The sequence below is a fragment of the Ischnura elegans genome, chromosome 5, assembly GCF_921293095.1.
Source record: "Ischnura elegans chromosome 5, ioIscEleg1.1, whole genome shotgun sequence".
Classification (NCBI taxonomy): Eukaryota; Metazoa; Arthropoda; class Insecta; order Odonata; family Coenagrionidae; genus Ischnura; species Ischnura elegans.
The window spans coordinates 56,561,640-56,583,387 of NC_060250.1; the positions used below are offsets into that span (position 1 = coordinate 56,561,640).

The 21,748-nt window shown below is 37.7% G+C and overlaps 2 protein-coding genes across 3 annotated transcripts in view; one reads left to right on the plus strand and one right to left on the minus strand.

Moving 5' to 3' along the window:
• Positions 1–2,207, minus strand: part of LOC124158907 (protein furry) — a 95,432-nt gene extending 93,225 nt beyond the window's left edge. The window contains exons 1-3 of the mRNA XM_046534320.1: positions 2,083–2,207; positions 1,546–1,658; positions 1,379–1,465 (exon numbers count right to left, since the gene is read on the minus strand). Coding sequence (XP_046390276.1) covers positions 1,379–1,465; positions 1,546–1,597 — 139 coding nt within the window. The 5' untranslated portion in view covers positions 1,598–1,658; positions 2,083–2,207. The remainder of the gene's footprint in view (positions 1–1,378; positions 1,466–1,545; positions 1,659–2,082) is intronic.
• Positions 2,208–2,274: 67 nt separating this feature from the next.
• On the plus strand, positions 2,275–19,943 carry LOC124158906 (serine/threonine-protein kinase Nek1-like). Of its 2 annotated transcripts, XM_046534319.1 has the most exons (6): positions 2,275–2,351; positions 2,431–2,669; positions 2,764–2,921; positions 3,500–3,761; positions 18,166–18,305; positions 18,386–19,943. In XM_046534319.1, the coding sequence occupies exons 2-6, from the start codon at positions 2,520–2,522 to the stop codon at positions 19,578–19,580; spliced, it is 1,905 nt and encodes a 634-aa protein (XP_046390275.1). In that variant the 5' UTR covers positions 2,275–2,351; positions 2,431–2,519; the 3' UTR covers positions 19,581–19,943. The 2 variants fall into 2 exon arrangements, with proteins under 2 accessions (XP_046390275.1, XP_046390274.1); XM_046534318.1 differs by having other exon boundaries at positions 2,277–2,669.
• The last annotated feature ends 1,805 nt before the right edge of the window (positions 19,944–21,748 follow it).

Consider the following 21,748-nt stretch of genomic DNA (forward strand, 5'->3'; position numbering starts at 1 on the left):
AAATAGAAACTATGTTGCCATACAATTACCTATCTCCACCAAAATGTTAGCATCACAGTTGAACACTTCTCTACCATGTATTACTCCAACCACAACCGTATTTCTTCAAAAAATCACGTTTAAATCAAAATGTCTTCCCACTATGTTATTGCACAAGGCTTCCAATGTACTGACACACACCACAATCTCACCCAAACCCACTTCACTTGTTACATAAAAGTTTTCCATGGAACCCCCCCTGTGATGCCTTTCAAAATCACATTAAGACAAAATAATGTAATATATTAGGGGCCAGGAATTCCTCTCGCTTGAAATGAACCCTTCACGAAAATGGCAATACCTTTGGCAGTGGTCAAAAGACTGAGTCGAGAGAAACCTGAGCCATCTGTAAGCAGGAAATAACTGGGGGGGGTTCTTGGAGCTACAAGGGTGGAGGGGTTGACACAGAGAATGCGGAAGGGGATGAGGGCAGAGGTGGGGGATTAGAAAGGTGAGAGTAAACAGCTAGTGGAAGGGGAACATGGATGATGGGAGGCATGGGGGGGAAGGGAGGAATGAGTTGAGGAGAAAAATCCATACCCACAAAGGACATGAAATCATCAATATTCATGTGAAGTAAATGAGAACTGAATGCAAGACCAAGAAAACCTTGAGTTATCAGGGATGATTAAAACAAGAACACAGACGAATACGGTAGCTTAATTTGAAAACCACAATTAGAAACATACCAGAGATATACTCGACCAAGATGCATAAAACCAAAAGCCGTGGCTTCACAACAACAAAGGAATACTGCCCACAGCCACGAGTTTTTAGGAGTAAAAATTTGGGTGCTTAAAAATGGAGCAGGGAATAATTATTTACAGAAAAAAATAAATGGCAGCAGAATTGGCTCAATGGGTTGGGAAAAATAAAAGAAAAAAGAAAGCTGACAAGTGTTGGGAGAGTCAGGTGAGGAATAAAGAAGGGTGAAGGAGGTAAGGGGAAAGGATCCAAACCATGGGAGGAAGCATTGTGAAGTAAGGGTGGGAAGCCATAGAAATGGTTGGTTGAGCCAAAAGCCTATGGCTATTTCTAGCTGTAGGTAAGTCTTAGCTTATAATGTAATACAAACTTAAATAAAATAGCCAAAACGTTCCTAGGTAAAATTAGAATATTTAAAATACGTTACTTAAGAATACATCATATGAGGGGAACTCATTCCTTTTTAGACTGAGTACATTGTTGGTAGGATATCGACCTCTTTCACATCAGTTTTTCCCATATATGTGGAATATAGACATCTCCGAGCTTAATACTTTATGAGTCCTTAGAGATTCGAGAACGCACCTCAGTACCAAAATAATTGTTCAATAGGCAGTCGCATCCCTTTAATTACCTTGAACGGCATCTGACTCTCCCGATCCCAATGACGGATTTCCATTGTTTGATACACTTCCACCAGCACCTAATACAGCTGGGCTTTCTGTACACAAGAAAAGCAAATTATTACCACGCCCACTGGGGTATTTCATCACCACTGCCAAATTACGAGAAAATACGCACTTTCACCCATATCTTCAGCGTTTTCTCCACCTTGATTTTCTTCAAGGTGCATTATTGCAGAATATGTTTAATCAACCTATGGGAACGAACATGAAGGTACGTTTACTCCAATCCTGGAAAATTATGAACACATATAGGTCTCCAAAGAAGTCAATAAAAACGCACTTCTAAGTCGTGGCCCATCAATCGAATGAAACGAAAGACTTAGATGCCCTCGCAAATAATACTTTAAACGTGACGGAAAAAAGATAAAATTAGACGATAACAATCACCAACTTCATAGGTTGTGATTACCCTAAGGTTATCATACGGGAGATGAATATGAAAGAGTTACAATTACCACGAAAAACATGAATTGATAAGAAAAATTGAAAAAATTTTGATTGAAAGTTATTTCAAATGCAAGTTTCCGACCCGATGACATATTATGACAGGCTTAATACGTAAGAGTTACAGCTACAATTTTGATTAATGCTACTAAATGCGTAAATCGAGGAAAGTCGCAATTTAATCAACAAACTCGCTGTTTATACTTACAGCCCATGATTAACAATAGCTAATAGGGGATAAAATGAATTTAAACATTGTGCAAGATAATTTTGGTGCCTTATGATGGGACACTATGAAAGACGTCACATTGTACATAACAAAATCATGTAGACGGATACCGTTACTCTGCTGATTGCACCTCACTCCACCAGCCACCGCAAAGGAGGGCGCTTCGGCTGAGAAACAGCCAATCACAGCTCATAGAGTTGTTTTGATTCAAATTACGAAAAGAAACCGTATTTGCAAAATAGCCACAGGTGAATAGGTGGTTAATGTATTTATTTGGTGCTCAAGAACCTTGGCAGCTTTTTTGTTTTAATACTATTTGATATATAGGTGCCACAGCAGTTTATTTTTGTATTTACCTCAGTGTAAACGACGTTTTGTGTTCGGAATCGGATTTTCTCTAACGGCGTTTTGCCAAAATGCCTGAGAGAATCGAAGACTATGAAGTTCTCGGAGTAATTGGAACAGGGTCCTTTGGTACATGCTACAAAGTGCGGAAAAAGAATACTTCTCATGTTTTTGTTTGGAAAGCGGTGGACTACGGAAGCATGTCTGAGGAGAGAAAAAAGGTTTGTGTTATACCTTATACTTCCCATATTATGGTGTAGATACTTACAATTTTTTAATATAGTTTTTTTATGATTGGATTTTATTTATTCACAGCTTCTGGTGTCTGAAGTTAATGTCCTGCGTGAGCTTCGACATCCTAATATTGTACGATACTTCGATAGGATTATTCACAAGGAAAGTACCACAATCTACATCATAATGGAATGGTGTGAAGGGGGAGATTTGGCGGCTTTAATAGGCAAATGTCGAAGGTAATATACCCATGTGTACCCCAAGACAAGTCATACTTTTTGTGAAATAAATTGCCAGTTTTTCAGTAGCTATTTTTATATTCATGAATATCTTCTTGCGTTAATTCTTAATTGTTGGATGGTGGTCAGCTAACATTCAAAAGTTTATTATGGTTTGCCAAATTACTGTACATTAATAATTCTACAATCCCTTTTACATAAAAAATACCGCCCTTAGTTGCTGTCTTAAATTATAATAAATGTCATTGATGGCCCTTAATCCTCGACAATGATGTTCAGGTTGTGGGGTAAAGGCCTTGCGTACTCAAGAAAAGGTAGAGACCCGCTTGGGTAGAGAATTACAGTCCATTGTCATTGTTGTGTATGTATGTCCATATTTTAAACACAGAGCAGTTGCTGTTGGTTGTTTGGTATAACAAAACTAATATATTTCCTGGCAGACCAAGTGAATATTTGGCTAATTATCTATTGAGCATGTCCCTTCCTGGTAACTCTAATGCACCCTTGATAAAATTCTGTGATCTTGATACTGCACTCCTAATATATTAAAAATTATTACTGTTTTATTCAATTTCTAGGACTCATGCATATGTTGCCGAAGCATTTGTGTGGAAAACTCTATATCAAACATCACGTGCACTTCAGGCTTGCCATGGCCCTGGTCGCCCAGTACTTCATCGGGATATCAAGCCTGCTAATCTCTTCCTTGATGCACAGTTTAATATCAAGCTTGGCGATTTTGGATTGGCCCGGGTGTTGAGCTCCAATGATACGAAGAGGGATGATACCGAAGAATGCTATGCACAGACAGTTGTTGGAACCCCATTTTACATGAGTCCAGTGAGTATTATTATTATACTAAGGGCGGTTTTTTTAAAAGGTTTAAAAGTTTTTCATCACCACCTTGTTTTATTCATCAATATATCATCATTTTTCTTTCATTTTCTTCCATTTTCATTCATTCATTTTTCCCGTTCAGCGTCTTTTCCATCGCAATTCCACTCTCCGAGGGGAAGGGGTCCGCCGAAGGGGCTGGTTAAAGCAACCTTGGACCCCATCCCTCTGCGCATGTGCCCCCCCCCTCCGAGTGGCGATGCCCCAGTAAGACTCCACCCTTACTATTGTATTCTTTTCTCTATGGCTCCATCCTCATTTTCAGCATCGTGTCTCCAGATTCCACCTTTTCCACTTCGCAAAGGACACCGCCCTGACACCACATCATCATCATCATCATTAGTCAACAATCCTAAGATTGGTGTGATGCAGCTCTCCATTTCTCTCTCCTATCCGCTAATCTCTTCATAGCTACATTTATTCTCTTTTACATCCTTTATAACCTGTCCTATATAACTCATTCGGGGCCGTCCCTTGCCCTTTTTCCCTTCCACTTGTTCTTCAACGATTGTCTTCATCAGACCATCGTGCCTCAAAATGTGGCCAACTAAGTTGTCCCTTCTTCTGCTTAATGTTTTTAGGAGGCTTCTCTTTTCTCCTACTCTCCTTAGCACTTCCTGGTTACTCACACGGTCAATCCATTTTATCTTCATCATTCTTCGGTAGCACCACATTTCGAATGCTTCCACTCTTGACTTCTCTGCTGCTGTCAACGTCCAAGCCTCGCTTCCGTAGAGAAACATACTCCATATGTAGCATCTGACTGACACCACATGTCAACAAAAGATTTCATATCACACTTGAATTTGCGGTAAAGGTCCAGTGAGTGCATATGTCATAGACAAATAAATAAATTTGCATGATAATCTTCCATTTGGATCAATACAGTGAGGAATTTTGAACGTTGGGTACCCAACCTGCTCAGACTCCTTGTAGGCTAGTCACACCATACACAATGGATGTGCATCCTGAGGTACCTGAAGGGCGTACATTTTGAGGTTTTTGACCCAAATAAAATTTTTTTCTTAAAAAAAGGTAAACATGATATTTTAGAGGTCTTTGGATAAAAATTTCAACCATTTAGTCATATCTGGATTCCTTCATGCCAAAACGCTGCCTCAAAGGCACCCGCCGCCTGCCACCAGCCGCACCATACATTGCTTGAAATGACACTCCTCAGTCCCTTGGATCTTCCCTTCTTCTTCTTGCATGCTGTCAGAGTGAATCCGGAGGGAGTAATAATGACAAGCTGGGGGCAATGTGATTCATTTATCAATGCAATTCTATAAAATAAGTACACTTAAAGTGATAAGGTGGAAAACTAGGATTATCACAAGGTCTATATGCTGAAAAAAATGTATGAGATCTCTTTACTTTTCATGCTTAATCACTCATCTGGGAATTTAATTTTTCCATGTCCAACCTGTGGTGGGTATTTAATTTTACACTGAGCCCAAATTTCTATTTTTGTTGCACGAAGATTAAACATTTCATTATTTTTTCACTATAAAACCAATATTTTCGGTATTCGTTTGAAATGTTGAACATTTGTGGTTTAAAAATTAATTTTAATGATTAACATTACGTAATTGTGAAAAAATATTACAAAGGGGAACAATTAGCTAATTCGTTCAAGTGATGAATACATTGGCGTGGAATAAATCCTTAATAATTTTTTGTCTACTTACTTTGTCAGTGTAGCAGAGTATTTAGAAAGATGTCAACAAATAAATTACAATGTTAGAAATTTTGTCAAATCAAGGGGCAAAGAAGGCAACCACACATTACAAATATATTTTTTTACTCTTTCCTCTTTATGGTTAAATTTTTGTCAATGATTACGATGCTTCATTTATTTAAAAATTCAATGATTATATACTTTTAGAAATCATTTTGAACATGATTTAACCTGAGGCATGGAACAGAACACAAACCAACAAAACAATCAGGAAACCAATATTTTGTTTCCATCCTTTTCCCCTCTTTGAAGCGCACAAAACATCTTTTTGTGGGGCACTTTTTGGTTGTTGGGGGACAGTATCAGGAAAATGCCTCTCGATAAGGCAAAAGGGCTTAGGGGCTTTAGATTGCCTTCCCTGGAGTACTTGGACATCTACTCTGTACTTTGCAATCAGTATTTCAGCAAGCAAGACTTAGAAAATCTTTTCAACTCAATTTCCCCTTGTTCTTTTTGTAAATCACATAAGCATTCAACCTTTTCATGTCCATAGCGCCAAAATATTTTTGATTGTATTTTTTTGGTCGATTTCTGGCAATTTTGTACATGTTCATGAGTCCATCGCTTCTATCAGCCCAACCCATATTTTTACTGTAATTTTGAATCGCAATTAGTTTACCGGTTTTTAACCCCATTTTCCAAATGTGCTCATCATTATCACATCTCGCTTGTCCTACCATTTCATCGCCATCTGTTTCCCACGAAATGCCGCCACCATTTCTCCTTTCTTCAATTTGGCAGATTTTATAGATTGAGGAAACTCCTTCTTACTTGACACCATCGTCCCAACTACATCCATTCTATTCTTGGATAACTTGTCTGCTAATCTAGGGCTAGTGTACCAATTGTCTAAATACATATATTGTATGCCCCTCACCTGTAAGATCATCTGCTAAATCAAGTACGATCTTGGCAGTGACATTTTCCCCTTCATATATGTCGGAATACATTGTGTCCTTTCCCGTATAAATTCCATAAAAAAAATTCCATATGTAGCCTAACTCACTTTCGCATAGCGCAAAATAGTTTTTACCAAATTTACTCCGCTTTGTACTGTACTGCTTCCAAGAGAGTCTACCCTTCCACATCAGGAGAGATTCATCAACAACTAGCCTGATCGAGCGAGTAAATTGATGAAAATTTATTTTTCAAATACTGTGCACTGGTTCAATTTTTGAAAAAAAAATCTATTGCTGACATCAACATTGAAAGTTTTCTTATCCACAAAATGTAAAACTTTCAGAAGAAGGAACCTTTTTTCACTAAAAACTTTAGAAGAAAAGGGAGTGGCAATGCTTTCTCTCTTACTAAAATACATCACATAATCGGGTTTCAGTACAATACCCTGTAGTATAAAAATCCTAGCAACACTCTTATTCATTCGCAGTTGTCGCAACCTGACTCTGTGCCTTAGATCGCGGCTTCATGTTAACATTTGCCGCAAAGAATTGCTGAGCATAAATATTTGTCTGCTCCATTATCATCGTGCACAGATTCTCATCCGCAAATAATTCATAGCATTTTAGAATGTCATCCCCAACTTCAACATCCTCATTCAATCCAGATTTACCTGAGAAACTGAACTTCTCTCACACTTCCTCTCGTTCACTCCAAACATAAAGATACCCAGGTTGATTGGTAACCTCCTCCTCAAAAGATCGTCGTCTTCATCACTTTCGCTATCACTTACATCAGTGTTGATTTAATCGTCATCCAGATTCTCAGATGCACTTTCATCTTCGCTCTCTTCTAAAATGTGAACAATTTCTTCTGCACTAGGTTCAGATCATTTTCTTCTACTCGATGAAGCCATATTAGAAAATGTAAGCAAGCTTGATAGAAATTATTTCATTTCCAAAAGCGATAGCACCTCAAAACATTTATAAAAAATTACTAGTTATTTACACTAGAAATCCCCAAAACAGCAAAAAAAACCGTCCACTCCGATGTGCAAAAACAAACTGAGGACAACTTAGGTAGCTAAAGATATCCAAATCAGTTACCCCAATCACAGAGAATAACCAAGCAGACCACAATCTGCGAAGGATTACAAGGGTAGAAAAACAATAATTCCTTTCGGAAATACACACTGCTAAGTAGAGAAGAGTACACAATAAAATGAGTCTTTCTTATGGTTCGTTCTGTTGAGATAACTCACAATTTTCCTTGCCAAGGAATGCAACCTGTAAGGCAACAACAGAGCTTAGCTACAAGATGCATATGTGCATAAAAAAATGTCTGAAGTATCATCTACCTGGCAGAAAGTGACCTAAATGGAGACATCTACGAGTTGCAGCAGGTGTGTGACAGAATATCACAGCATATCCATTGCAAATGAACATTAAATCGGCGTGGCGTATACATGTACAGTACCCACTGAGGGTTAATCCCCTCATGATGATTATATACCGCATACCCGGTGGTTAACAATCAGTTAAGTTCAGCCCTCCTCCTGTTGAATGAGTGATTAAGCTGTAGTCCCCTTGACATATTTTGTTAAGAGCATTCAAAATTTGGGAGATTAAATATTCTCTGACATTAAGAATTTTGGGAATGATTGTACATACTAGGTGCTTTTGAAAAATGAAATAGAAATAAGTAGAGCTGTGTAACCAGAGGATCGGGTTGGTATGGTGCCTAGAGGGTTGGCTTCCCACACCATGGGCTTGGGTTTATCCCAGAGGTTGCAGAGAATTTTCATAGAATGTCCCATCTCTGCTTGAATATTATGTGGAGGATATTTCAAGCGCAACACTCCATCTTTCGGATGGGACGTTATGTCATGGTCCCCTTAGTGCCTTTCGTTAAGAGCAGGCTAATGCCAATGCCAGGTTTCTCTCCACCCTTCCTTGCCTACCCTTCCCTCATGGCGCAAATGACCTTATTTGTCGGTCGCCTCCTCTAAATACCATACCATACCAAGCTCTACATCCTTACTCCACACTAAACCAAGGATGTAGAAGCTCTACAACCTTATTTTACTCTAAACCAAGGATGTAGAGGCCGATTGAGAAGACAGTGTTCAGAAATTGATTAATCCTACTCTATCTATGATATTTAAGGTACTTTCAAAGTAAACACTATCATTCTGAGATAATCATACTTAGGTGTGCCCCATTTTTGCTGTTAGAAAAGAGCAGCTGTAAAGGGAAACTTCTGGGGGTTTTCTCATGAATTTGAATGCATGTAGGTTGGGCTTTTGGCTGAGGAGGCTTATGGTGCACAAGCATGCTTCTCAAAGCTCAATCTAGATCAGCAGTCCCTTTGGCTTGCTAGGTGTTTAGAAACGGTATCTGCTTGCTAGATTTAAGTTCTGAAATTGAGGAAATTTTAGGAATTTCTAGTACCAAGAAAAACCTTTAAAATTCATAAGTTCTATAAAAATAATTTTTATTGCTAAGAAAGATAGATGTTTATTTTGAAAATTTCTAAAATTTAAAATTAAGCATCTCACTTTACACGCATAATGAATGTTCTTGTTGCTCAAACGGTGCAATTTTTCAGATTATTATGAAATTAAAAAGTAATAGCTACACTTTTAAGCTATGAGGTAATAGCTTTTTTACATTAAGGGTTCTGTGTAATCTTTTTTTGTTGGATTATAATCCTTATTTTATTCTTAAACTTTGAAAAAATTGGAAATTCATTCATATGGACTAACAAAATAACTAAGTAGCCACCATTTCACATAACTCTGTTTGTCTATGTACTAGTTTTGAGAGCTAATAGTGCCCTTAAATTTATGAAAAGGAAATATTTCAATAGCCTCTTCGTTTATTTGCTACTTGATTTCAATAACATATTTATAGTAATTTTTATCAGAAACATAGTTTTATTTATCATGAAAACAAATTCACAATTATTTGGGATTTGTCAAAATAATTAATGGCGAGTTACAATGAAATTTACAAAAACATCCGCGGCATGATTATTTAAAAAATTTATGGAATCAATTGATGAGACCATAACTCAATTAGATTCTTTGCTCTTAATGTCATGGTTTGGGATAAATGTAACCCCTGCTCAGCAATTCTAAAAATTAGAGCCAATTGAGACAGCACTCTAACGGCATGTTCTAGTAAGTTAGGGAGAATCCACTACTTTCCCAGAAATCCACAAAGTAAAAAAAATTTGTTGAAGCTTTTAATAAAGAATTTTGGGAACAGGACTGTCATTAGTGGAAGTCATTCTGGAGTTCCTCTTGGTACTTCTTAGTCAAAGCATCATAAAATGACGACAAGCTGAATTATATGTCACAGATTTTCCTCCCTTAAGAAAAGTGATGCTTTCTAGAGGAGTGATAATTATAGACTTTATGTTAATCATTATTTTTTATGATTGGTGTAAAACTCTAGATGATGGGGGAGGTTCAGGAGAAGGAAATTGCATTCCCAAATTGTTCATCTGAAGCTTCCCCATCCTTTTACCCTGCCTCCTTGTCCCACCCAGCGGCAGTGATTTTTTAAATTTTTATCTTCAACATACTACCAGAACTATTCATAATATTAAGTGAATAAAAGCCTTTCTCATTTCCAACTGCTTCCTGGTAGGCAACCCTGGTCTCTAGCTGGTCCTGCTTCAAATAATCACAAACTTTTGGAAAGTTAGAATTCAAATGAAACATGTTTTGAGAAAAGTCAGTACCTTCAATCTCCACCCATTATTTATTCCCATCCGAATATTCTGTCCTTCACTGACATGGCATTTAATGACAAATGTTGATTTAAGGCTGAAATAAGTTATGGTACCCCCTTAAATCTCTGCAGAATGGCCAGCTATTACTTAATGTTATGTTATTTTCCTGTGGTCATTATGCGTTGTGGAAGACCTAAAATTCATTTTTCTAGGTTTACAACTTATATTATAAGCTATTATGGCAAATGCTGCTTAATTTTCTGCGGTGGTCTTTGTGAAGCTATAATTACAGTAAATAAGGTTTCATTTCCACTCTGTGCTTGTGGCGAATGAAGATAAGAAATTACAATATGTCCTTCATCTTTAGATAAAAGAATTGGATTCCTTTTCTTCCTTGCCGCTTCCAGCAATATGAAGAAAGGTAGGGGTGCAATACCTTAACGAATCCGATTTTCGTGTAAGCCGCGCATCATTTTAACCCATGTCCAATTCGCATGCCTCACCCCTATGCTTTTGTCCCCAGGGATTTTATCCCCGAACTATTGAATCTTTTATTGATTTTCTGCTTAGTATAACGAATACGTGTTCAAATGTCACAGTTGAAGGAGACAATTATGCGGCAGCTTATAATATCCCTCACAGTGTGTATATAAAACGGAACGTGATAGCTCACGTACGTATCAACTGCAGGCATGATATTGGATCTGTCGGTGGTTTTGCTTGTTTTACTGCCTTTTTAATCAAAGTAAACGAATTGACTTAATGGGATGTTTTGTTCGGAGTATCGCATTTTCCGCGCGTGTAGATAAAACAACCGCGCATCGTAAAGCCGAATGGCTTCATGGTTGAGTGTGTGAATGAAGATTGTGAGATGTCGTGAGACATGACGAGCTTCGTTTTTACGACATGACAGAATTAGTTAATTTGCGGCAACAGTTGCATGCTTGCAGTTACATTTTCTTACAATTATTTGTGGCTTTCTTAAGCGTGAAACGAGTAAGCGAATTCGACAGTGCTTCGAAAAATCGGCAACTTTTTAATTGTCTCGCTAATAATGAAGCCGGGAGTGAAATTACAATCGTATCCTGCGGGTGATAAACTACGTATTGTACTTGAAGCAGAAAAAATAGGCAATCGAGCTGCAGCGAGGAAGTGTGGCGTTCCTGAGTCGTGCATCAGAAGGTGGAGACAGAGCAAACGGAAGCTGCAAACGGCAAACAAAAGTAGAAGGGCGTTCAGGGGCAAAAAATCAAAATACCCAGAACTTGAAAACAAACTGGCTGTATTCATGAGAGAGAAACGTCTAAATGCATGTACGGTCTCATCAGAAATGTGCATATTGAAAGCTAGAGAAATTGCCCGAGAGTTAGGGATAGCACCAACAGAGTTTAAGGCAAGCAAAGGATGGCTGCGACGATTTTTTGTCCGGCATGGGCTATTGAATTCAAAGACGACAGTTTCCAATAGCTTGAAAGGTGCGTGCATAGATAATTTCCTGGACTTTCAGAGATACCTAAATCAACTGGGAGAAATACATTGCCACTCGTTGCAAAAAATCGGGATCGCGGTATTGACGCCTGTGTACTTTGACGTACCATCTGACTCAGCATCGAATGGAATTGACCATGAGTCGATGATGATACCCGGAGGTGGTTCTTACGAAAGTTATTGCATGGTAATGTTGTCAGCCATGGGAAATGGAAAGAAACTCCCACCGTATGCCATTTTTAAAGAAGAAATTCTCCCTGATGAATTGACCTCTCCAGCTGCTTTAATAATTAAGACACAGGATAATGGCTGGATGGACAGTAACAGTATCTTAGACTGGATTAAACGTGTATGGGAACCCCGACCTGGTGGCCTTTTGAAGGTTCGGAATATGCTACTGCTCGATAACTTTCCCATGGATCTAGAAGAACCAACAAAACAAAGGTTAATGGAAGGAAAAACTGAAGCACTGACGATTCCGGATGTTATGTCATCTCTCATACATCCACTGGAGGATTGCATCCAAAGACCCTTTAATACTAACATGAGGAAACTGTACACTGAGTGGACGGTATCCACTCTGCATGAAAAGACTTCCACAGGAAAGGTAAAAGGACCTGAGTTGACACAGGTTTGTCAATGGATTTCTGCATCATGGGAGATGGTTCCGGAGGACCTAATATTTGAAAGCTTCAAGGAATGTTTTATTTCCGATGATTTAGATAGTGAGGCATGGACCTGTGAAAGTGATGACATGAATATGTCAGAAGAATCAAGCAGCAGTGATGAAAATTAAAACTAAAGCTGTAATCGAAAACTATCTGTCAGCACTTCATGATTGTTCGTAGGAATGGTATGTGTAAGTAATTTGAGTTTAGATTTTGTGCATTTTCCGAAAACCTCTCAGTGCTTTACATTCATTCAATGGGCCTTCAGTAGAACAGGCAAGAGGAGATAAGTTAGCCACTGTCAGGTGGGGATTTATTCCACTTTTCTTTATGGTATGCAAGCTATTTTTATCAGTTTGAGAACTATGTATCAAATTTTACATACGTCAGATGATGCATTGCAGAAGATACACTGCATGGTAGCAATGTTACTTAGAAGTCAATGAATAAAAATGATATGCCATTGATGTTACATTTTTTTGAAGGTTGAACGATCCATCTCGCTCCATTTTTCTTCAAGTCAATTTACCACTACCCTGAATGTATGAAATATATCATTTAGTATAGGATGAGGTCTACCTTCACCTTTCCAAACGAAAATTATAGTTCAAGCAGTTTTTCATTCTCCTCCTCCATTTACTTAGAAGTCAATCAATAAGAATGATATGCCATTGACGTTAGGTCTTTATTAAAGTTGAACAATCCATCCCTCTTCAATTTTCCTCAGTCCATTGTTCTTCATGCTTCAATTCATTCTGTGCGTAGAGAATGTTCTTCTACTCCCCTACTTCCCTAGATGGATTCTCTGCATGCTGTTTGTTCTTTCTTTCCTAAGTTTCCATCCATTGCACCTCATCTTTTTCTCACTGAACCCAAATCTCACATTCTCCTGCTTGTTTTTATCTTTCATGGTGGCCTATAAGACAGAGCATTTCAATACTGACTGAAGTGCCCCAGGTAAAAATCTTGGCTGTAGCCTTGTAATACCCTTAACCAAATCCTTATGACTGTGATATGGCACAGGGAAAGGAATTGGACCACTACCCTGAATGTATGAAATATGCCCATCATTTAGTGTGGGGTGAGCTCGGCCTTCACCTTTCCTAACCAAAATTAGGGTTGAAGCAGTTTTCGTCCTCCTCCTAAAGGGTAAATTTCAGTGTGTTTGTAGTATACATGACGCTTCACATTGCTTTCCCTTAAGTTGTTTTTTTGCCTAACTCCACTTAATAGGTACTTCTTTTTCCAGCCTTTATATCAACTCACCAACCTGTCTGTTTGTTTGTCTGTTTGTTTGTCTGGTACAAATCTTGTAACTCAAATTTGACTCACTTCCTGTGAAGCAAAAACGCTGAAATTTTGCACACTTCTTCATTTCCGATGACAATACATGAAAATATAACTTTTTCTCTCCAACCCCCCTTTAACCACCCCCCAGTCAACCCCCCCAAAACATGTTTTTGATCTAAGAAGTTCCAAATGGTCGATTTTCGTGTTTCGTGGCATTTTTAACATAGGGGTAGGCATTTAAAAGCATAGGGGTGGCATTTTGAAACATAGGGGGCTTACCATTCACTGAAAATTTAATAAATATAGTGACTTTTTTAATACGTCACTTTTGGTTTTTCGGGGTCACTGAGTTTTTTTGCTTTGTGTCATATATAAACGTTGCTCATCCCCTGCAATCTAAATATAAAGACTGGTTTTTTTAAAAAAATTTTTATAAGAGCTTATTCTTTTACTGTTCTCTCCTTACTGCTATCATTGAATTATGCAATTGTAGAACACTGGAAAGTTGAAATTATGTTTATTTGCATATTATTTATGTTCATTTTGAAATGTTCCTCGATGAGGTAAATAACATAAAAAAACCCTAGGTTGGGCAGAATCACAGAACACACTAAAAAAATATAAAAAACACTCACAGTAAGTACTAAATTTTCGGTGGCGTATTACCACCTTCCTCAGAGTTAGGTAGGAGACTGTCATTAGTGTATTTCAATTTAACTGTAGGAACATCTGAGTTAGTGAATTTTGTTGGAACATCCTTTATTTTTTTTGTGCCTTGAGCTAATTGTTATTCTGCCCGACACATTATCATCCACAATTCTGTTAAAGTATCCTTTCATTATGGTAGTCTTATACAAATCACATAGGTTATCCTCCTCTTTCATGATTAACTGCTATCTTTAGCACTCAATAAGGTCTATTCCTTATCATTCCACACAATCCCAATTCTCTTCCATCCCCTTTCCTACTTACCCAAGAGTCTTTCCTTTAAAATAGTTGTCAGCATCTTTTTCTCTGCTTAGTACTACATCCAAAGTTTTTCTCTTCTCTGAATCTACTGTAAAATTTCCTTCTTCTCACCCACAATGTCTAGCACTTTTTGATTCCTTTTCCTCTCTATTTCTCCTTGATTTTCCTCTCACTTCTCAATTGCCTAAAGTCTTTTCTCATTATCCTGAGTACCCACATTTCTGCACCATAAATGAAATATAGAGAAGATAAATAGAAGACTCTTCACTAGTCTTTCCTTTACACTCTTACATAAAGACCCTCTCATTTGCTCTTTCCTATTCTTAAACACATCCTTTCCCTAAGCTATACTCAAAAGTGTTATCATTCATAATTCTAATAAATAATCCTATCACTTAGGTAGTTTATCCTGAAATCCTTGCTACTGTGTTCATTTTCCTATAATGATCTGCCCAAATCATGAAATTTGTCCTTATTTTTCTGTTTGTGACTCTACTTTTGTGTTTTGACTCATATCCATTGCTCTTCAAACTTGATGAAATTGCATGACTGTTGTCTTTTTGTATAGTCTTTGTGCAGTACTTCTCATACTATTCACTTCGCGCAGCTACTAGTGCTTGCAGGCCTGTCAGCATATGTCTTAAATTAAGAAAGAAGAACTTTGTACTTTCACATTAATATTTAATCACGACCATGGTTTCAACGTTAGACGTCATCATCAGGTCACGAATAAATAATAGCAGGCGGCAGGTTTCTATTGGCACACACAATGTGTGTACAATAAAGGTTTCTTCGTATTTAGTGTAATACCATGTAATATTTTATGGCACATTGTCGTGCAGGCACCGGACTACTATTACCTAGTAGACTGGAGCATTCAATGATGATACAGTAAAACCTCTATGTAGTGAACCTCTTTGCATCATACCACCCTTACGGTCCCCTCTGATTTACATGTAAATTTATCGACAAACCTCTTTGTAGTGAACCTCTTTATATCGTAAATAATAATATTTAATCACGACCATGGTTTCAACGTTAGACGTCATCATCAGGTGGTGACGACGTGATGATGACGTCTAACGTTGAAACCATGGTCGTGATTAAATATTAATGTGAAAGTACAAAGTTCTTCTTTCTTAATTTAATTATGAATCGCTTTCACATAGTTACGCCTCAAACAATTAAGCATATGTCTTCACAATGCCTGAGCATCTGTGAACCTCAATCATTCTGACATCAATCCCCCACTTTTACCCCAAGATCCAGCTCCTCCCTTGCCTCCCTTATCATTGCTTCTGCATGTATCTTAAATAGAAGGGAGCTAGGGGAAAACCTTGTCTCACCCCTTGGAGAATAATTTCCCTCACTGATTCTCCATCACCCACCCTCACTTGTGCAGTCGGATTATGAATTATATAGCCTAATTCGGATTATGAATTATATAGTAGCCTATTTTATGAATCTTCTCTGCAGCATACTCCCTATTTTCTTAAAAGTACTAAACATTTTATGGCAGGTTTCTATTGGCACACACAATGTGTGTACAATAAAGGTTTCTTCGTATTTAGTGTAATACCATGTAATATTTTATGGCACATTGTCGTGCAGGCACCGGACTACTATTACCTAGTAGACTGGAGCATTCAATGATGATACAGTAAAACCTCTATGTAGTGAACCTCTTTGCATCATACCACCCTTACGGTCCCCTCTGATTTACATGTAAATTTATCGACAAACCTCTTTGTAGTGAACCTCTTTATATCGTAAAACCTCCACTTATCATACCAAGGAGATACCCCTGAGACAGCCGAACTACCTCCGCAAATTGTACCGAGACAACTCGAGACCATTAATGCAGCTGTGATTACGTACATGAAATGACATTTTCAGCAATAAATGTTTCACTCTTTTTTTTCTTATATACCTTTAACCCATTATAATCCAGTGTTGCTTCTTAGCAACATCAAAAATTTATAATTTTTCTGCTCTATTTAGGAAATATCTAAACTACGGATTACTTTGTGTTGTAAATTGTAATGACGAAACATTTAGCTGCCACAATGATAATGTCTGAGTGCAAAATTTTCAAGTTTTCAAAATGAAAAATCTTGAAATTTGATTTCTGCTAGAAGAAGCTCTGGGTTAGAAAGCGTTAATATACTGTAATTTTCACGTTAATCATTAGTTGTGGCCATTTTGTTCAATATGAGAGCATACCTAACAGTAAATAAGAAAAAAGGTATCCAACTATCCTAATCATTTTAAGTGACTGTTGAATTGAGAGAGATCACATCATTTTCTCTCGAATCATGGTAAAAATCATGCACTAGCGCTCGCTTTCTGTAATTATTAAATAATAAATTTATGTTAACTGATGCATGCACGTTTGTTTAAACACGTAAATATAATGGTTTAAAAGACAGTAGTGCCTTTCATTTCCGAAGGATATGAAAAAATGGTGCCTATCACTAAAACCTCTCTATAGTGAACCTCCATGCATCAAATTGCCCAAATTTTGGTCCCCTCTACTATGATGTACAGAGGTTTTACTGTACTACGAAGTACACCAGCAACCAGCCTAGCCAAGTCGCGTGGCAGGTTGCCAAATACCAAGGATAAAAAATTGAGCTGAGACGAGCAAGCTTTTTTCAGTTGGTGATTATTTCTTAATTATTTGAGTATTCTCATACAACTGTTTGTCAAAGAAGGTGGCACAAAAAGTCTTATAAGTGGATTGTAAACGGTGATGTTTAGGCATAGAACCATGATTTACTAGTCTGAAATGGAAGTCTTGGCTTTCACATAGTGATTAATAATGTGCATACATCATTGCTTACAACTACACTTATTTCTATTTATCAGGCGGCTGAATTTCATTTAAAAATTGAAATAAAAATGAAGGGAATATGATAGAATCTTACTCAGAACCGTAGAGCAAGTAATTTCTTTTACTTATCGTATTCTACTATTTTTCCTTATTTAAGTTGAATTAGAAAGATAATAAACACCAAAACCAACACATTTTAGCCCTTTTGCCATCTTGGAAATTTCTGTTTCCCCTCCCAGAAAGCTCAAGCCCAATTTTTAAAAGTTTCAGGTGCAGCATGGAGCCCACCTCAAGCATTGACAGGGAAATGTTCGGGAATTTCAATATTTCAGCAATTACCCAATAGCAATATTTTAGTTGGAAGATGTTTGTAGTAAGGGTGTTACGATTTGTGCTAAATGATCTCTGCTGATAGAGGTTAGATTGAATATTTTTTAATGATGCATGGAAAATTTCCACTGAAATTCTGTGTTAATTTTGTGCAATGTCTGTAACATACAATGCTAAGGGTGCTCTCTTACATAAATCCTTGACAAGATATCCATAAGAAATTGTATCCCTATTGAAATCTTAAATTGTTTAAATCTGAAATCCTTTGCGATAATAATTTAATTCCAGTCCCATTGTCATTATTCAGTTTGATTTTGGCCCTTTTTGTTAAATGGATATGCTGGGGTATGAAATGAAAATACAGTATTTATGATTTAAATGCTATCATCTTCTTTGCAGGAAGTGGTGAAGGGGAGTAAATACAATCGTAAATCAGACATTTGGTCACTTGGTTGTGTCATTTATGAGCTTTGCTGTCTTCGCCCACCGTTTTCAAACCAGAACGTCAAGGTCTTGGCACAGAGAATAAAAGAAGGAAAGTAAGTACATGATAACAATTCCTCCACATCTTATGCTGTAATCATGGTTACACCTGCTAACTAATGACTATTTCTGTCAGATTTTCCAGGATACCATCTCATTACTCTGAAGACCTACATAATATCATAGTGTTTATGATGACGGTGGACCATGACGTAAGACCAAGTGTTGATGCAATTCTTCATCATCCTAGTGTGGTAACTCGAATACCCTCATGGTCTCAGACTAATTCAAATTGCTGTACTCTGAGTGCCCCCATTGAAAAAATCCAGCCGGGGAAACCAAAGGAGGTATTGGATGAGACCTTTTGCAGTTGTGAAAATGATTGCTGTTCAGGTGACAACGCTGTTTATGCTGAAATTGGAAATCCCATTTCCAAAGTAGAGGATGACAGAGCTTCGTGTAGCCATCCACCATGCCAGTCTTCTGAAGTAAAACATTTAGGATTGATTTTTCCTCCTAGTAAGAAAGCAGTCAATCATCCCCAGGACTTAAAAAAATCAGTATTAACAAAAAACTTCAACAAGACTGTGAAACAAGACCATGATCTCCATGTACAGGTAGGAAAGGAAAAACTGGAAATTGCAGACAAACTTGAAATTCTGAGACAGAGGGAGGCCAAACTTCGAATGAAGGAGCTAACCTTGGATGAAAGAGAACGAGCTGTGCAGAAGAAAGAGAGAGAGGCTGCATTGGCTTCACGCCTTGCTCGTGAGACTATGGGACGTGCTTGTGTTTACTTGAACACCTGTAAGAGTGGTCGGGGGAGTAGTGCCAGCACAGTCACCAAGATTACCATGAGGTCCAGAAGTCCAAGTGATAAAGCACAGTCCATTCCTGATGCGGATTCTTCTCTTGACCGAGAGCATGGTGACACAAGTTATGTTGCGAGGACATCAACAAAGCTGGATCCCAGAGCTGTGGGCAAACCTTCGTGGTCATTGTCACGGAAAGTTAAATTTGACCTTAAAGATGCACCCCAGGTTATTGATGGGTTCGCTCAAGATTCTGCCATCATCGACAACTCGAGGAATGCGGGAATACTATCTAGCATTAATGGGAAAATGAGCAGTGCTGCTAGGCCAAGTTCATGGTCTGATAACTATTACTGGTTAGAGTCTAAAAAGCAGGCTTTCAGGGAGAGGAATTCAGGCAAGGAGAACAAAGTTCCTGTTGCTCTATCTGGGAACAAAAAACTAACTCAAAAGAATGTGCTACATCCAGTCTCACAAAATGTTCCTTCATCAGGCATTGTACACAGTCAAATACTGTGACACATAATGGATATTTTAGTGGCTTGCATATTGTCATTTCATACTTACCACTTGAAAGTAGGCTATCCAAGATGTATGTTATGGTTTTGGACAATCATCTCCTTTCTTTACCAGAATTATTTTTCAATCCATGCTACTTTGGATGCTTCTTATTTTCCTGTGTCCACAGTCCTGGTATTTTCTTGATTTTATATCCTCAGGGTAAACTAATTTGGTGCTAATGGTTGTGACTAATATTCTACTTTGTACAAAAGAATACTTATAGGTGCTGTAACTACATATATGTTTTGTAATGTAATTAGATATTCTCCCAGAAATACCTCGAAAACTATTTTCATATGATAAATAATTGGATAAAAAATAGCTTTTTATTGTTTAATATGGTTTCAGAATTTACTCTCCATTCCTTTATATATACTTGGTTATATACGTATTCCTCCGAATATAGTCTCCCTCTGAATATAGCCCCCCCTTATTTTGAGGCTTGGGTTTCGGGAAAATATTAAAAAAATGGGTTTGAATATAGTCCCCTCCTTAACTTTACATCACTAGCATTTTTGGAAAAAAAGGGGGGACTATATTCAGACATATACGGTATCATTTGAGCATTGATTATACATATATCATTTGATCATACACCTGTCAATGCCCAAGCCAGCCTCCCAAACACTCCCTTGTTTTATCTTCCTTTCCTACTTTTCCCTGCCTACAGCAACACTTGGTTTTTTACTTTCTTTAAATTAGGTGATTGACATTGGGAATGAAGACACGATTTAAATCAATGTGATTCTATCATTTATGCCAACAAAGGTTTTGTTTTTGAGGTAGCTTACGTCAGTCTGTCATTGGTTAAAACAAAATTGTGTGAGAGTTAAGGAGTGTGTGCTGACATAGGTAGGCAGTCAGTTTAGTACAGGCTGATTTCAATTGATCTCATAATGAAACCTAGCTGATTGCAGATGCTGTAAAGTTAAGCTGTCAACCTGAGTAATGCTGACTTGAAAAGTTGCTTATTGTTTTTACTGAAGTTGCCTCACAATGCCAAAGTGATGAGGGTAGTATTCTGGATTCTCCAGCCATGTACACTTGGTGTGACAAGAGTTTGAAAAGTCATCATGCTTTTTTTTATTTTAAAGGTGAGAAGTCTGTTATTTCACCACCATGTATGATGCTGCCTCTCCTTGATTGGATAGCCATTGTTTGAGGCTTCTCTGATATGCTTTGGATAGTTGCAGCTCTCCTTTGCTAATATCTTTGCCCATTCAAAATCAATTTTGTAGCCCACCTCACTCCATGCACGCTCAGCAATGGCTATACATACTACATCTGCTTGCCCTCACATCCTCCTTCATTCTTCGTCCTTCTATATTCTTATCACTATGTATATGTGGAAGCAAAATGACCAGGCATCTTACCCAGAATCCTTCGTTCATTATATGCATTGCTGCAGAAACCTACGCTCAAGTACAGAATCAATTTTTCTCTTGTCTACATTCCTGAAGTCTATAGACAATTTAATAAGTACATTAAATTATTTTTACTGGCTCTAAAATTGACAAACTGAGTTACATTATGCGTGTAATTAATTAGAAATTCTTACTCATGGTGAACAGAAGTTGTAGACAAGATATGCTATAAATAATATTGTCATTAATGGAGGTATATTTCATGGCCAAGTACAACTATGTACCGGATAGAAGATGTTATGTCGACCTCTAGGAATAGGAGTTACTGGTGAGATTAGCAAGTTTACTTAATCAGTTATGGACAAAAACAGCATGCTGAGGTGATATTGATCTTGACTCAAGGTAAATTATTTAAATAGAGTAACCAGTCAAGATGCTGGGACTTGGCGATGGGGGCTGCCAACAGCCTCTCATCATCTGAAGGAGCTGGTTGCAGTTCTTATTCCTGGGAGTAAATATGAGGACCACATTGTCAGTACATCTAAACTCATTCCAGTTAAGGCATAGAGATATTTACTTTAACAAATGGAGTATTTTGATGTGGAAGGTAGGGGGAAACCACCATATTACTGCACTTAGGAGTCACAGCTACTCTACTCCTTTATCTAGCAATGAGTCACAAAGGAACCTCCTTGAGTAAAATACTCTCGAGGAAAAGTAATCCCCCATTCAGATCTTCAGAGAGTACATCAGTCTAGCGTA